Raw genomic sequence first — 16,536 nt, forward strand, 5'->3', positions numbered from 1 at the left:
TTTATTTTATTTTTTACGCCTGTTCTTTTCCTTCTGCTACATGTCAAAAGGTTATTTTAATCAACATTTATTACTGAAAAAAAACAAAACAATAAAGGCTAACCAGTAAGTCAGTATTCAGTATTATAATAGGCCAATATTAGCTCGCAACAGATGTATTGGTAGCGGTATACATGTTGGCCAGTAAGCAGCAAGAAACACCAAAGTTACTGTATGTTAACAGTAATTAAGATGCAGCGTCGCTACTGCACTGTTTGGCCACCAGAGGGCACTGACAAGATTATTTTTCAACTGTAAAATATCCTAATCATATTACTTAGGCCAGGGGTGTCATATGGGTTATCAAAAATAAATAAATAACATAATGAGTTAAACACAAGTGTCCTGCACAAGTGTCCTGCTCCTGAAAGCAGCAGCCCATGCTGTCAACTTCACGTGTCTTTGCTGTGGCCATTTCTGCTTCCTAGTAGGATATAGCTGCTGTTTGCTTTCATTACCGCCTGTCTATGAAAACACATTACTTCTGCCTGTGTAGTTCCTACCTGGTGCACATCTACAAACTGTACTCCATCATGAGGTGAATGGAGAAAAGAAATTCAAAGTGATTTTGCATGATTAAACAACATTGAAGGCTACTTATAGTAGGCAATATTTTGAAAGACAGGCCATTTAAAATTGGTTCATGGGCCACAATTGGCCCCTTCACTGAAGACATGAAATTGGCATGTCACAGAGAATGCACAGGCGTAAATTATAAGATTAATGACAGCTAAACACTTCAGTACAGCAGAGTCATTTTCAGTGTTATTAATAACACTGTCACTTTTGCTACTATGAAAGTCAGAATGTCCAAATTAAATTAAAGGGAGCTATAAAACTTTTAATGTTGATATTAAAAAAGGAGAATTAACAGTGTCAGAAAATACTGTCATGTGATTTTTCACTCTTAATTTTTATTTCAATATCAGTGGCAGTAGCTCAGTCCATAGGGACTTGGGGTGGGAACTAGAGAATTGCAGATTTAGGAGCATGGACTGGTAGCTAGAGAGGTGCCAGTACACCACCACGTAATGCATGTATAGGTCCTGTTTGTGCATGTATGTGTATTTCAGGCCTGTGTGTATATGATAACTGAGTGAAAAAAATTAATTTACCCTCTGGGATTAATAAAGTATATGAAAAACAAATCTAGTATTGGTCAGGCTCCAATATGGGCTTTATGAATCAATGATCTTATACTGTTGGTAAATGGAAAGGAAACCAAGATTTAAATTAATACCTGTGCATTTTCCTTCACTAGCATACATCCCTGGTGACTGTGTGTCTTCATTCATTTTGTTTTTTATGTCCATGCATGCATTCATTTTAAAAAAGTGTCTACATCCCTCCGCCACCTCACCTGACCTCAGTATTTTCGGCCCTTATGCCGCCGGGTGCAGCATCAGTGCATTGCCTACAGCAGGGGGCGCTGTTGTCCCAGTGTCCCGGGACGTGGGCTGCCGGTAGCAGAGCGCCTCTCAACTTCTCACCAGTAGCCCACATCAACTCTGAGGAGCGGGGCGTGGACTGAGACCGACTATTCTCTGCCCTTAAATCTGAGGAGACGAGACCGACTTTCGGGAGAAAAGAAAGAAAAAAAGAGAAACTGACAAGAAATCGATCGATTCGCAGCTGGTAAGAGTTCCGACAACTTTTTCTGCATGTGTAATAGTTTTGTTTTCATTGTGGTCGCGGAAGTTTTGTTGTTAAAGTTCACTTTGACTTTTTAACAATAGATTTCAAAGTGAGCCAATAGGCCAGCCCATCCGATTTCCACGGAGGAGGATAGAGTCGAGGGGAAATGTGGGAATGTAGAGCTATTAATGGACTGCATAGTTTCGTTTTGATGTACTGTTTTGTTTCTTTCTGCAGCAGATAGTGTTTATGGTGCATTTAACAATCAGTATAAAAGATTGGTCTACCAAAAAATGAATGTTTAGGAATGCGATAGCATAAAAATATAAAGCACAGCGAGACACAGTCACACCTGAGGGGATACACACATTCATTCCACATTATGGACATTAACCTTATAGAAGTAGGCTCACAAGACCATGCATATACCTGATCAGTGTCCTGGAAGAAGTACCATTTGTTCAAACCTTTATTGTTTGGGAGCAAAATATAAACTTAGTCTCTTATACAGTCTTCGCTGAATACCTTTCTGCAGGCTACATGTTCCTGATCTCAAAAGAGATTGAAGCAAACAGTCAAGAGAGGCACCCCACAGCATAACCATGGATGACATCTTCACACAGTGTCGAGAAGGGAACTCTGTAGCTGTCCGCCTGTGGCTGGACAACACAGAGAATGACCTCAACTTGGGGTAAGCGGATGCAAAGCTTTGAAGATGACTGCCTCTATCTTCTCTTGGATGTCAGAGTGTGGAGAGCCTGTGCAGTAACACGCTGACTACACTCCTCTAATGAATGGAGCTGACTTTATAGCAAACGCACCACATTTGGTATGGTGGGTGAATAATTCTGTCCTGGTGTGTGTGTGTGTGCATACAAAGCAATCCTTGGCACGTCAGAGGTGGTCAAATAGTTTCCATATTGTGCTCTCCCTGCGACTCCACACGCACTCCTCAACGTCACCCAGCTTCGGTAATTCCAGTCCAGCTTTTTTCCCCTTTTCTTCTAGGATTTTTCTCCTTATGATGTCATCCCCAAAAACTGTGTGTGTGTATAAAAGCAGTGGGTGATTTGTGGAGGTTGTGCGGTGATGTCTATGACTCAGATATCCAAATATAACCCAAAACTCATCCTACACTAGACTGGAAAGCACGTATAGACATTTGAATATAGTGCTGAAATGATTACGCTGATTTACAGATGTTTTTCAATAGCACATTTGTTAATCACATCATCTTTTTTAATTAAATATTTAAGGTGTTAAACTGTTAGTCAGACAAAACAAGCACTTTTAAGATGTCACACTGTTTTCTGGGAACAAATATAAGTGGTAGATGAACTTACAATGGTCACAAGTTGCAGCCTGATTAGATTTTTTTTAAATTGTTTAGGATATACAGGGCGCTTCTCCCTGTTTACATAACTTCCTTACTAGAGAGGAGCGAGAAGACCTCACTGCTAAAGACCTCGGTTATCTCATTCTTGGGCCAGGCCATATATGTGCAGTTTGTTGACGTTGACTTTGAGGGCTGCAGAGCTGCTAGCCAACCACGCAACAGCCAAGGCCATTTCCTCTGCTCAACTCCATACAGGGCCAGGCCCTCGCTGACAGAGCTTCTCAGGCAGCGAGCTGCAGTCCCACATAAACATCTGAGAGACCAGTCATTATGCTGGAGGCCTGCTTTGGCTGTTAACCTGAAAGAGACTCAACTGAGTGTGTGAAGCAGCTGTTTTTTTTCTTTCAGAATATCCAATAATGTGTGATAAGTGGTTTATATTGGTGGGAAAATGTGCTTTCCTGCTCATTTTTGATGCAGGGAGTAGATAGAACCAGAGCCCACTGAGACAAACATTAAATGGCATTTTAGATCTCCCCTGGGAGCTCTGTGTGTTTTGAGCGAGTGACACAGGAAGACAGGGAGAAAGAGAGTGGGAGACTCAGAGAATGTGTAGCTGAGGATTCCACCGTGTATTTTCCGCTCTGTCATTCCTGAGTTTTTTTACCCGTTACTTTATATAGCACACACAGGGCTGGTCCGACTATGAACTGTCTGTACACCGCGCTGGATGAGAATTGACAAGAGAATGTGACTAACTGCTATTTCACTTTGGTGCGAGCTAGTACTGCAGCCATTTCCTACAGGCTATACAAGCCCTCTTGAGGTTTATTGTTAAACATAGTGTAGAGCTTGTGGCTTTGCGGGGAGTTGCGAGAAGCCCCAGCAGCTGCTTCAGGGTCAGCTAATGTAAAGGAGCCACTCGGGTGAAGGGGCCAGTCGCACATAGGTGATAGCTTGGCTCCTTGTAGACTGCAGCAGTGCTATGTACACTGTCTGCACGTTTGCATTTTGTATATGTTAGCAGGCATTCCAGCTTGCAAAGACATATTTATCACTAGGTCAGTCGTAAGATGGGTAAAGGCTGCCAGCAGTGCAAGGAAGCATGTGCTTAAGTCTAAATAAAGATTGGTAGGTAGTGGGTGTGAGAACCTGTGTGGCTGAGTGTCAAAGAGCGAACCACACAGAGAGTATTTTGTCAGCTGATATATGCTCAGAGATGTTGGAGGAATATTTTGCTACCCAACTGATGATTTGTATGTCAAGCACTCACTTTCACAGTGAACAAAAACACCAAAAACATCTGTGTGCAAACTCTCACAACTTGTGCAGTATAATCCAAATCTGATTTATCTAGTTTTCCTAAAACAGAATTATTTAAAACACTCCTACATAAACTCCTGGGCAAGATCTGCTCATCTGTGCGTGAAGCTGTTTATGCAAGAGTGTTTTATTTTACAGTTTTAGCAGAAATTAATGTGTTTGAGAAATACTGAGCATACAGCTGGATATATGAGACTTGCATTATACTGCACAGTTTGTGTGAGAGTTTGTAAACAGATGTTTTAATGTAGTTTTGCTGTTGTTAAATGTGACTCCTCTTTACTTCAATTCATCAAGAATTATCCGTGCTTTTTCTTTAAACGTCAGTACCTAAAATAACATAACAGTTAGTCACTTTGTTAGTATGCAGGTCACATTAACCATGAATAATAGCTAGAAAAAAATAATTCTTTGCAGGACAGCTAAGCTGTTACTTACAGTTTTCAGGTGGTTTTCCAAGCTTGTTGTAGATTTACGATATGCCAGTTTCCTTTGGTACATCTGGCACGTGACTTTTGGGATCATCTTTGCAAATTTTTTAAACTATTCCAGATGCTTGACTTATTCAACATCTTGCTATTGCATCTGTAAGCCTGTCTCATCTGATCAAACCAGTGGCTGACGATAGATGAGAGTGAGTAGGAGTTAAGAAACTATCATCAAGTCCAAATGTCCTTGTCTAAAAATAACTAGTAATAATTAATGTTGATGCATAATGAATAATGATGGATCACTGTTTCTTAATTTATGAGCTATTTTGGGGGTAATTCATATGTATAAATAAAACAGAGCATTTGAATACTGATTTAGATGTTGATTACCATAGCAACAATTGAAGCCTCAGAGCGTTCCGGTCAACTCTAGCACCCTCCCACGCTTGTTTCCTGGGAATAAGTAACCTCCAACACTGTCATCTTATAAAAACATTCTAATTAGACTTTAAAATGTCATAAAGAAAGTTTACCACTGGTCTAATTTATGTAGGATTTGTTCATCTATTTTTGTTTTACATGTTTAAAGTAAATTACATCAATCAAGCAATTCTCTTTGTGCGTGTTGTGTCCTAGTGACGACCACGGCTTCAGCCCCCTCCACTGGGCTTGCAGGGAAGGAAGGAGCGGGGTTGTCGACATGCTCATCATGAGAGGTGCTCGTATTAACGTGATGAACCGTGGAGATGATACCCCATTGCATCTTGCCTCCAGTCACGGGCATAGAGACATTGTGGCAAAGGTAAACACATTATCGTTACAACCGGAGCGTTTATGGCTTTTATGCCTTTACACTTGTTTGCTTTGCCCCCAATTTTCTCACTTGATGACCTGCACATGATTTCCAGCTGATTCAGTGCAAAGCCGACCCCAATACAGTCAACGAGCATGGAAACACACCACTCCACTACGCCTGCTTCTGGGGCCAAGATGAAGTAGCAGAGGTAAAGTACAATACATCCACAATACAATCTGTTGGCTGCAAAGGCCCTCTTCTGGGGAGAAATGGCCACTACAGTGATTTTTTTTGGTATTGTTGTGCTTTTAATTCAAAATCAAGTCTGTGTACACATAGTATATCCCCTCTTTTGTAGGACTTGGTGACCAGTGGTGCCCAGGTGTGTATATGTAACAGGTATGGACAGACGCCTCTGGACAAGGCTAAGCCTCATCTAAGACAACTGCTTCAAGGTCAGAGCTCATTTATGGACATTTTAACACCCTAACAGGTTATTTTCTAGGAAAAGTAAATCATTATATCAGCAAAACAAAACATATTTAAAGTTTATTTTTGTGTTGTTACTTCATTTATGCAGAAAAGGCAGAGAAAATGGGCCAGAGTATGACCAAAGTCCCCTATAAGGAAACTTTCTGGAAGGGCACCATGCGAACACGACCTCGTGAGTAACACTCACACTGCGTTAAAAGGAACAAACTCTCATATTAAACCAGGATGTTTGTTTGACTATTCATGTTTTGGCTCCTTCAGGTAATGGTACCCTCAACAAGCAGGCTGGTATTGATTATAAGCAGCTTTCGCTCCTGGCAAAGATCAATGAAAACCAGTCCGGAGAGGTCAGTTGCACTGTGTTTACTGCTATGTCAGTCTTTTTAATTTCTTTTCAGCTCCCCGGTTGTTTACTCGACTGTGTGCTCTGTCTGCAGTTATGGCAGGGTCGATGGCAAGGGGATGAGATTGTAGTAAAGGTGCTGCAGGTTAGAGACTGGACCACCAGGAAGAGCAGGGACTTCAACGAAGAGCATCCAAAACTCAGGTAATTTATACATCAATAAAAAAATAATGGTTGTGATTTGGTTAAGTCTCGTCAGAGCCTGTATGTCTGAGCCTTACATAGTCTATGAGCAGTTGGACTATCACATCTTGGTAAACACAGTGCTAATGTGAGGATGGATGTGATTGATTGGTGGCCACTGAGGCTGCTGTGGTCAAAGAGAATTTAGGATCTGGTGTAAGATTCTTGTGCAACAAGGAGTGGAGTTTCTGCTTTTAGAGGTCAAGGGAATGGGATGGTTTTGTGATGAAGCAGTCGTTGGCAGCTGTTTACTGTGTGATGTCTTCTGCTCCACGATGTGAAAAACAAATTCCACAAACCTCCTTGCATCACAGTAAACATGTAATCCCTTATAGCATGGAATTAAATCCATCATGGTAAAAACCGTATTTTGAATCCTGTTTGTCATGTTGATGTTCTTGCATCAGTTTGTGTAGGCTACCATGCTTTTAGTGGCTGTTGCACCATATTAATCCCCAAAAGGCAAAATGTTGTGCCTCTGTTATGTTGAAGTATGTGCAGACAATTCCAAGAGAAGTCATACAGGCATGTTTAGACATGTGAAGCACACTGGGCCCCCGAAAGGACCTCTGCATTCAGTGAATCATGAGTTGTTGACATAATAACGGTGTTACATGCATATTTTATGGAGAAATTCACAAGTATTCACATGTATTTACACAGAAATATCCTACCTACATCTAATAAATCAAAATTAATCACAGAATAAAATGACGTAATACCCAGCAGTTTAAATCAGTCAAGCAAATGTAACATAATACCTTCATTGGCCGAGTTTAATCAGTCCAGACCCTTGTTAAGTGACAGGAAAAAACTCACAACAAAACCTTAATAGGACAAAAATGAAGAAAACCTTACAGCAGGCCAATTCAAAGAATGAACCCCCAGCAGGAAGGCTGAGTGTGGAATTGGAAGAACTTGGCAGTGTGCTTTTATTTTGGCTGCAGTTCTTGTGCTCTTTTAAGAATTAAAGCACACATAAAAGTACTTGGGATGAGTATGCTGAAAAGTTGAGAGGCAGAGGTGTTTTGTTTCCTGCCAGCCGTGAATTTGTTCTTTCCTAATCATCTGAGAAACACCCATGTGTTCTTCATAATTACGTATTTCTGACATTAACACACACCTCTCTCTTTCTGTCATGTGTCCGTAGGATCTTTTCTCATCCAAACATTCTGCCTGTTCTTGGGGCCTGTCAGTCACCTCCATCCCCTCACCCCATCATCATTACCCACTACATGCCATATGGATCCCTCTTCAACATTCTGCACCAGGGCACTAGTAAGTTAAATGCGTTTATGTGCATGTGTAAAATGATAATGGCTGAAATTTGAATTTAAGTTTATTCCAGCTCCAAAGCACTAGATGGAAGACTTTGCACACCTGTCCTCGCCCCACTGTACTTCTTACTTTCCCCTCCTGTCCACCTCTTCCTCAGCTCTGGTGGTCGACCAAAGCCAAGCGGTGAAGTTTGCATTGGACATTGCCAGTGGGATGGCTTTCCTCCACACCTTAGAACCAATGGTGTCACGACTTTACCTCAACAGCAAGCATGTCATGGTAAGACACAGCTCGACTGTGCCGTATAAACCAACCGTTATTATAAACTAAAAGGTTTTAGTCTGTCACCGCCAGTATGCTTACACACATTTAAATGGGACCTATAGTGCATTTCGTTATTTTATGTCGTGTATAAAATGTTATAATGTCGGATGTTCATATATTAAACGTGGCCAAAGTTTCAAATAACTGAGGTAAATGTATGCAACAGTGATCCCTGTGAGCAAAACCTCAGGCTTCAGACTGTTCTCAATACTCTGATGATTCCAACATATTTTTCTACTTTGAGACAAGCTGACGTCAACCTGTGATGGATTTCTTTCTACAGTCATCTGCACCAGGCATGCTACTGCAAGTTTTTACATTGCACACATGTCAGGAAAACATGTAATCTTGGTTGCCTGTGTTGTTAATTTCTCCCCAATTTTAGATTATATTCCTGCTGGAACATTTTCCAGTTGTGATTAAAGGCTTTTATTGGTGATTTTTCATGTAAGAGAATGCTGTTATACTGTGTTGTCTCATTCTCCGGCTGCAACGACAGTGCAGGGAGCCCATGAGAGAAGTTAGCCTTCTTTCTGGCAGAAATTAATTAAGGCCAAACCATGATCTTTTTCCTACACCTAACCAAGACAGAGCTTTCTAGTAGAAAGCCCTGAAGGCAAACTTCTGCCGACAGCGTGCAGAGACGTGAATCTACCGAAGACTTGGAAACGCTGACCAAATAGAGCAGACTGGGCTTCTCAAGAGGGGGGCTTAAAGAGACAGATGCTAAAACAGAATGTCTCAGACAGAGGGGGAATCCTATGACCATGAAAGCATGTAAACATGTTTTAGTTTGTAGATACCTTAACTACAAATATGAACCTGAAAATGAGAATAACAGGTCCCCTTTAAGGTGATCCGTTGACAAGCCAGATATCTGATGAGTAACAAGCTGATGGGGTTCATTTCCAGATTGATGAGGACATGACAGCCAGAATAAGCATGGCAGATGCTAAGTTCTCCTTCCAGTGTCCTGGTCGTATGTACTCTCCAGCATGGATGGCCCCTGAAGGTATTTATTCCTTTTTTTTCCTCCCTTCAGCCTACTTCCTCCCCCCATAATGCCTCCTCAGTCTTTATGAGTCATTTAGTGAGGAACATACTGTACTGTGTAATTTGGTCTCAGTTTAGTGGTAGTCATCTGGTGTGTTGCCCGTGTTACCGATTAAAAACAAACCAACAAACGAGTTACCCTGTCATGTTTGTGGTTTTCCTTGTCCCTTAAGCCCTGCAGAAGAGGCCTGAGGACATCAACAGACGGTCTGCTGACATGTGGAGCTTCGCTGTGTTGCTGTGGGAGCTGGTCACCAGAGAGGTCCCGTTTGCTGACCTCTCACACATGGAGATAGGCATGAAGGCAAGTGGGCGCGGTATTTACCTACCCCCAGGCTTGCACTTTGTATTCATATCCACATCTCTGTAACCCTCGGAAATACACCACCATACCTAAAAAAAAAAAATCCGAAGCACAGGTTGCTTTGTTTGGGATATTTACAGCAACTTTGTATCTCGCCTTCACCTTTCCTCAGGTGGCTCTCGAAGGTCTTCGGCCAACCATTCCACCGGGGATTTCCCCTCATATCTGTAAGCTGATGAGGCTGTGCATGAACGAAGACCCAGCCAAGAGACCCAAGTTCGACATGATCGTTCCCATCCTGGAGAAGATGCAAGACAAGTGAACGCCTTCGCAGCAATCTGTTGCAACACTTCTGTTGCCATGTTTTTAATCATCAAACCACTCTGTATCTTCACTTCATGTATCTGCTAAGCCACTGTAAATAATGTCAGAGACCACTTTCGCTACACGATCCAAACAATAAGTATTGTATTGCTTTTCTTGTATAATTTAAATTTGAGGTATAAATGTTCTTTAGCCTATGGGCTCTTTTATTATGGCTGAAACATGTTCACTGAAATATTGGCAAATTTTTTAATCCAGTGTGGATTATATTCAGTGACAGAAACTGATCCAAAGAACTGTGTATAGGAACCATAATTTTATACACATTAACAAACGCAAATGCAATAAATGTTTTATATTTATGACAAATTCTTGTTCTTTTATTTTGAGACTGCATTAGGGTTGGGCAGTATATTGGTAATGTATCAATATTGTGATGTGAGACTAGATATCGCTGCAGATTTTGGATTTAGTAATACCACAAGTGTTTTCTTTTCCTGGTTTTAAGTGATGTAATTTTCTGAATTTACCACTTAGTCATTATATCCACATTGCTGATGATTATCAAAAAATCTCATTTTGTAAATATGAAAGCATCAATGGTCAGCCCTGCAATATCGTTGTGATATTGAGGTATTTGATCGAAAATATTGTAATATTTTATTTTTTAAACCTCATTAAATAGTCATAAACTTGAATTTGTGAGGTCTTAACTTCTATAAACATTTTATCTAATTTAATTTATTCATTTTTAAAATTACTTTTTTGTGAAAATGAGTGAAGTCTTTCTCTGTAAAAGTCCACTTTTCTAATGTTAAAAATCTTTCTAAAAAAACTATAATACTGTCATTTTACGTCATACTTGCACTTACCTGTTGGCAAAATGTAGATTAACTTAACTCACTCTAATATCTAATAACCATACTCCTACATAATACTGCCTCTGCACAAGACCACATATATACTACTTGCTTGCAATGTTTACATGCAATGCTTGAATAAGTAAAACATGATTTGTCCCAAAATCTGCCCTAAATTGGGTGAAAAGGTGTCTTGAACAGGTCTGAAAAGCATTAAATGTAACTGTATGATACCTGTAGGCATCCTGACAAGGTCTGCTTGCTGGAAAGTTTTCAGCCAAATTTTGTGTCTGTCTTCAGTGGATGGAGTTGTCTGCTGAGCAAACTTTCTTTTCAGATGAAGGCCACTAGATGGTGCTGAAAGTTGTATAAAACTTAGCAGTAAGTGGACTCTGTGCTGGATTTTTTTAAAACTTATATTTCTGAGGTCAAAAATGAAGCTTAGACTCAGCTCAGAGGATGTGGTCACAGATTCCAAGGGAAATGTGTGATTTTATAGCTTTGTGGGATTCTTTGCATTATTTTGATGCAGTGTGAGTCGGGCAAGTACAACAGCAAATTAAATCTGATGGATTTTCTTCAGATGCAGCAGGCTATATTATTCTTTATATTTCATTTATTATATATTTAAATATATATTCTATTTATTCGGCGGTATTGGAGTGGGCGTAACTTGGGTTTATGATGGGAATTTAGTTTGATAAATTGTTTTTGGACTAAGCTACAGTGTAACTGGTGCAGCATTAACCTTTTAAATTCTGGAGCGACTTCACGTTTAGTTAAGTATTTAAACCTTTGAATCCTGAGCAAATTGGTTTGATTTCTTTCATAAAAATGTGGGGGGAAAAGCGATGAGCAACTTGGCAAGAAATGTTCTGTAAAGTGCAAGAAGTTGGTAGATTTGTAAATTTATTTATTTCTTAAAGCTATGGGAAAAAAATGTGCACAAAACTGTATATTTATCATAAATATTCTTTTTAATTATGTTATACATTCTTTATTATTTTTAAGAACCTTTTCAAGTAATTTCCTTGTTTGTTTTTTGCTAATTTTCAGGTTATTTTTTGTCAGTTTTTTTTTTCTAATTTCATGCTATTTTTGGGCCATTTCTTCTTTAGTTGCTCATTGCATTCTTCCCATGTTTTGAAAGAAATTTATGATGGGAATTAACAGTTTGATAAATTGTTTTGGGTTTTTTTGACTAAGCTACAGTGTAAGTGGTGCAGGATCAACCTTTTGAAATATAATTACCATAAATATATTTTTAAAATTATTTGACAGCAAACATTTTTAAGCACTTTTTTTCAGGCCATTCTCTTTTTATTTTATGTATCCATTTTTATTTCTATTTCGTGTATTTATTATTTATTTATTTGCAAATTTTAAGTTGGTTTTTTTTTTGTAATTTTATTTTATTTTTAGTTGTTTTTTTTCTCATTTCTTCCTAAGTTGCTCATTGCCTTCTTTCCAAAGAAATCAAGCCACTTTGCTCAGGTGTCATACAGTCAATGAAGCTCCTGCTGTGAAAGCATACACATAAAGCATGCTGGTCAGATAGGGGAGATAAAAATCTGTCAGATCGATGCACTCTTCAAAGATCAACCAGCTGCAGCTCATGTCACAATTTGTTCTGAACAAAAGAGGGGGAAAAAAGTTGTGGCACGTGACGAGTCAGCTGACTGTCTGCGCCTTTCACAAGACCGAGCCGAGCAGAGGAGACACTCACACCATAACATCTGTTAGCAGAGTGCTGCCGACCGACGAGCCTTCAACAGCTCTAGTCTACCTTTGTTTTGTACACTTTGTGGACGAGGAAGCGGGACTGTCTTGAACCTCCTGCCCTGCCTGTGTCCACCTCACCTGGGGAAGACGACGACGACGACGACGACGACACTCCGGTCTGCACTTTTTGGGAGGTACTGGCAAAACACCAGCTAGCTAGCTACATTGTTAGCAGCCTGTTACCCGGCGTTGTGTCGAAACCCCTTTAAATTTGCCTGTGGATGCAGCATGAGACTCATACTCTCAAGTTAAGGTGTTAAACTGCACCGCTGAGTGTTACTTTCATTTTGTCCTGGTTCTTGTCCTTCACAGAGGCTGCAGACGAAGACAATGAGGCTCCCCTCGCTGCCGGGGCTGATAACCTGCACCCTGGTGTTAATGATGTTTGGGTCCTGCCGTCCAGCACCGACCTCAGAGCAGCCCAGGATGGTGTTCATGGAGCAGTTTAGTCTTCCAGGGGTCGGGTTCAACTGGAGAAATGTCACCTGCCCCCTGTGCAAAGCACTCTTCACCATCGTTGATATCGCCCTTCTGGTAAGGTTTTAACATGTCTCTTACTCAGGCTACTAAAGAGGATATTGGAATATACATGTATCATTAGCAAGGTATTTTTATAGACTCAGTTGCCAGTTTAGTAGGCACACCTTGCTAAAACCAGTAGACCAACCCTGCTGTAAATCCCACCCTCATGTATATTGTTAAATTTGAGTTGCAGCTGTTCAGTGATGATTTTTATGGTTACTCTGGAGGTGTTTTAACCATCTGAAATTTTGTCCACCCTAGTTTATGTAAGCATGTTAAATTACACCTCTCAGTATGACACAAAACAATGCAACAGCACCACAATCTGCAGCCTCCAAAATAAACACCTTAATCAGTTTCAGCAAAAACTGAAATTAAACCGGAGTCAAGATCAAGATAAACTGTAGTGTCAGAACCCTAATATATAATAATGGTAAATGAAAGATTAATGTTTTTAAATGCATCAAAATGTTGTTCCCGTAGTTTGCGTGCGTCTGTTTGTTCTTTTTATAACCAGGCAAATATGTCTGACCTCCTGTTTACCGAAGTATGGGGGAAATGGTTGCACGAACTTCCTTGTCAGATGTCACGGATATTTGTAGCTTCTCTCAGTTTGGAAATATTGAATTTAATATAATTTATTTATTAAAGGATTAAGATATGAGTACAGTTAGGCTGGTAAGATGATAATATGACCAGAATCCTGTTGCTCAGTGCAGACAGACTACTTAGAAGATTCATTTATATGGGGTTACTCAAGTTTGCAAACGAAAGTGACACGCAGCACTAATACTTCCATATGAGGAAAGTCCAGTTCTTCCTCTGCCCCTTGAAGAAGTGAGAAATGGGATTTCTTTTTATATCTCCTGGTGTTCATAGCTGATTTTAGCACAAACGCATTCTTGAGATTTCTTGATCATATGGTCTCTTTGTCGACCTCAAGTGCTCCTGTCATCCAGCAGCTGCAGCTGTTGACCTTAAAAAACATGCTTTCAAAATTGGCCAGATTCATGTTCATTCAAATCAGAAGTGTAAATATTACACTTCAGTGCTGCACGCATCCAACCTGTGACTTGTCCATAATGTCAAGTGTTACATTGTGGTCTAGTAAGTTGGAATTTTAGATGATTCAGTTCAGTTTCAGCTTGGCTCATTTTTCAGGAAGTTTGAGGTTTTGACATCGGTGAGTAAAAGCTCTTGACAAAGGCCCCTTCAGGTTTACTGTTACATTTACTTGTGCTGTCACACCTCTAACCTCATCCTGCTCTGCCTTTGTTACCTCTTCTAGAGTGACGTAAATGAAGAGCGAGTGGCACATGCAGTCGGTGAGGCGTGTATCCGTCTTCATCTGGCTGATGAGCAAGTGTGTCGAGAAATAACAGAGCTGTTCAGGGCCGACTTCATCCGGGCTCTGCAGCAGTCCTTACTGTGGCCCAGTGAAGCGTGCGCCCTGCTGGTGGGCCCTTCCTGCGGCAAATTTGACATCTACGACCCCTGGAACATCACCCTGCCAAAGGTCCCTAAGCCCCCTGTCACACCACCTTCTCCTCCCAAACCTGGTTCTCCACAAAGCAGGGTCCTGTTTCTAACGGACATCCACTGGGACCAGGTGAGTGTCATCTGTCTAAAAATCTGTTTATTTAGCTGAAAGTAAAGTTGCCATTTTCCTGGGACATTTGTAGTGACTAACCAGAAGATGCTAGGAGGATTTTGGTCACCTGACTTTGTTTTGGATCAAGCCCTGCTTCTAAAAATAATCCCCTCCCTACAGGAGTATGTAGTCGGCAGCGCAGCAGACTGCAAGGCCCCTCTGTGTTGTCGCAAAGACTCAGGCTCCCCCAGCTGGAGGCGGAGGGAGGCTGGGTACTGGGGAACCTACAGTAAGTGTGACCTGCCTCGGTGGACGGTGGAGAACCTCCTGGAGAATGCTGCCAGAGATGGACCCTGGGACTGGGTCTACTGGACTGGAGACATACCAGCACACAATGTTTGGGCTCAGACCAGGAAACAGCAGCTGTCTGAGCTTACGACTATCTCCAGGCTCATCCATAAGTAATTTCTCTTTAGGATTTACATAAGATAAACATTATTGCTCCTTTCACACGCAACACAATGGGCATGTGGTCTAACTATTAGTGCAGATAACTTAACCATTCAGCCATCAGAGTATTTTTTTTAATAGAATAATTTGTGTAACATGGTTTTGAAATGTTAGAACATTGATATTATTAGAATTTCTGGATAATGCAGTTGCCCTAATTTAACTTCAAAGTGGTCTTGTTCTCGGACTCGAAACATAACTGTTTCTGCGGCTGCTTTGGTCAGATGTTTGTCATGTGTCGCCTGATCCAAACAGCTTTTGACTCTTCCTCTTATCTTCTGTCCAGATACCTGGGAGCAAATGTGACAGTTTACCCTGCTGTGGGGAACCACGAGAGTACACCTGTGAACAGCTTCCCGCCACCCTTTGTTCATGGCAACAGGTCCAGCGCCTGGCTCTACAACACCATGGCAGAGGAATGGGCACCGTGGTTACCAGAGCAAGCTTTACAGACTTTGAGGTTTTTGATAGTCTTGTTTTTATCATATTTAAATGGTTATTGCATGTTGACATTGTTGTGCAGGTCGGGCCACCCTGCAGATAAGACGTAAGCTCTGTTAAAGAGTAACATCAAGCAATGGCTTTGTGTTAGATTATAAAGTAGGAACTGTTTATGTCACATGTTTGCTCTTGTAGTTTCACTTTGATTGAAGTTCACGTCCCTCTGCTTTGCAAACAGAAGTGGTCACATTTCTCTGAATATTGTTCCCTGTCAAGAGGGTTTGGAATTTTGATGGGTGCCTACGAGGGTGATTTGACTTTCTGAATCCTTCACCTATGTCTTTGGATGTAATTTCAGATATGGAGGATTCTACACGGTGGAGATTCAGCCTGGTCTGAGGGTGGTCTCTCTCAACATGAACTTTTGTGCTCGAGAAAACTTTTGGCTGATGGTGAACTCTACAGATCCTGCTAACCAGCTGCAGTGGCTGGTCCATATTCTCCAGGAAAGTGAGGACAAGGGGGAGAAGGTGAGTGGGCTATTTAGGTAGCTTAAAGGGATAGTGTGAATCATTTGTAAGTGGGAAACATGTGAGGTAGTTATCTATAGTAAGTAGGGATGCACCAAAATGAAAATTTGTGACCGAAGCCGAACAATATTAAACGCTTGGTCGAATACCGAGTACCGTTTTTTAGTTTTTCATTAGTTTTTGCAGATGAACCCCCTCCAGATTAGTGTTGTCAGGGTACCAAAATTGGGACCCACGGTATGATACCAGTCAAAGTATCACGGTTCTGAGTAGTATCAGGATACCACAGCAAAAATGAGGCAGATGTGCCTTTTGTCATTTGTAAAAAGATAAATCACTTTTCTATAATACATCAATGATATTTCAATGGAATAAATTA

The 16,536-nt window shown here is 40.8% G+C and overlaps 2 protein-coding genes across 2 annotated transcripts in view; both read left to right on the forward strand.

The window, feature by feature from the left end:
• Positions 1 to 1,536: 1,536 nt before the first annotated feature.
• Positions 1,537 to 10,582, forward strand: ilk (integrin-linked kinase). The gene is made up of 13 exons (XM_050041285.1): positions 1,537 to 1,674; positions 2,210 to 2,365; positions 5,401 to 5,566; positions 5,673 to 5,768; positions 5,919 to 6,015; positions 6,141 to 6,224; positions 6,314 to 6,399; positions 6,490 to 6,599; positions 7,789 to 7,916; positions 8,074 to 8,195; positions 9,153 to 9,252; positions 9,467 to 9,597; positions 9,770 to 10,582. The coding sequence occupies exons 2-13, from the start codon at positions 2,277 to 2,279 to the stop codon at positions 9,917 to 9,919; spliced, it is 1,359 nt and encodes a 452-aa protein (XP_049897242.1). The 5' UTR covers positions 1,537 to 1,674; positions 2,210 to 2,276; the 3' UTR covers positions 9,920 to 10,582.
• Positions 10,583 to 12,467: 1,885 nt separating this feature from the next.
• smpd1 (sphingomyelin phosphodiesterase 1) overlaps positions 12,468 to 16,536 on the forward strand; it is an 8,239-nt gene continuing 4,170 nt past the window's right edge. Inside the window, exons 1-6 of the mRNA XM_050040664.1 lie at positions 12,468 to 12,697; positions 12,876 to 13,097; positions 14,374 to 14,694; positions 14,857 to 15,137; positions 15,473 to 15,646; positions 15,986 to 16,157. Coding sequence (XP_049896621.1) covers positions 12,894 to 13,097; positions 14,374 to 14,694; positions 14,857 to 15,137; positions 15,473 to 15,646; positions 15,986 to 16,157 — 1,152 coding nt within the window. The 5' untranslated portion in view covers positions 12,468 to 12,697; positions 12,876 to 12,893. The remainder of the gene's footprint in view (positions 12,698 to 12,875; positions 13,098 to 14,373; positions 14,695 to 14,856; positions 15,138 to 15,472; positions 15,647 to 15,985; positions 16,158 to 16,536) is intronic.

The sequence above is a fragment of the Epinephelus moara genome, chromosome 3, assembly GCF_006386435.1.
Source record: "Epinephelus moara isolate mb chromosome 3, YSFRI_EMoa_1.0, whole genome shotgun sequence".
Taxonomy (NCBI): domain Eukaryota; kingdom Metazoa; phylum Chordata; class Actinopteri; order Perciformes; family Serranidae; genus Epinephelus; species Epinephelus moara.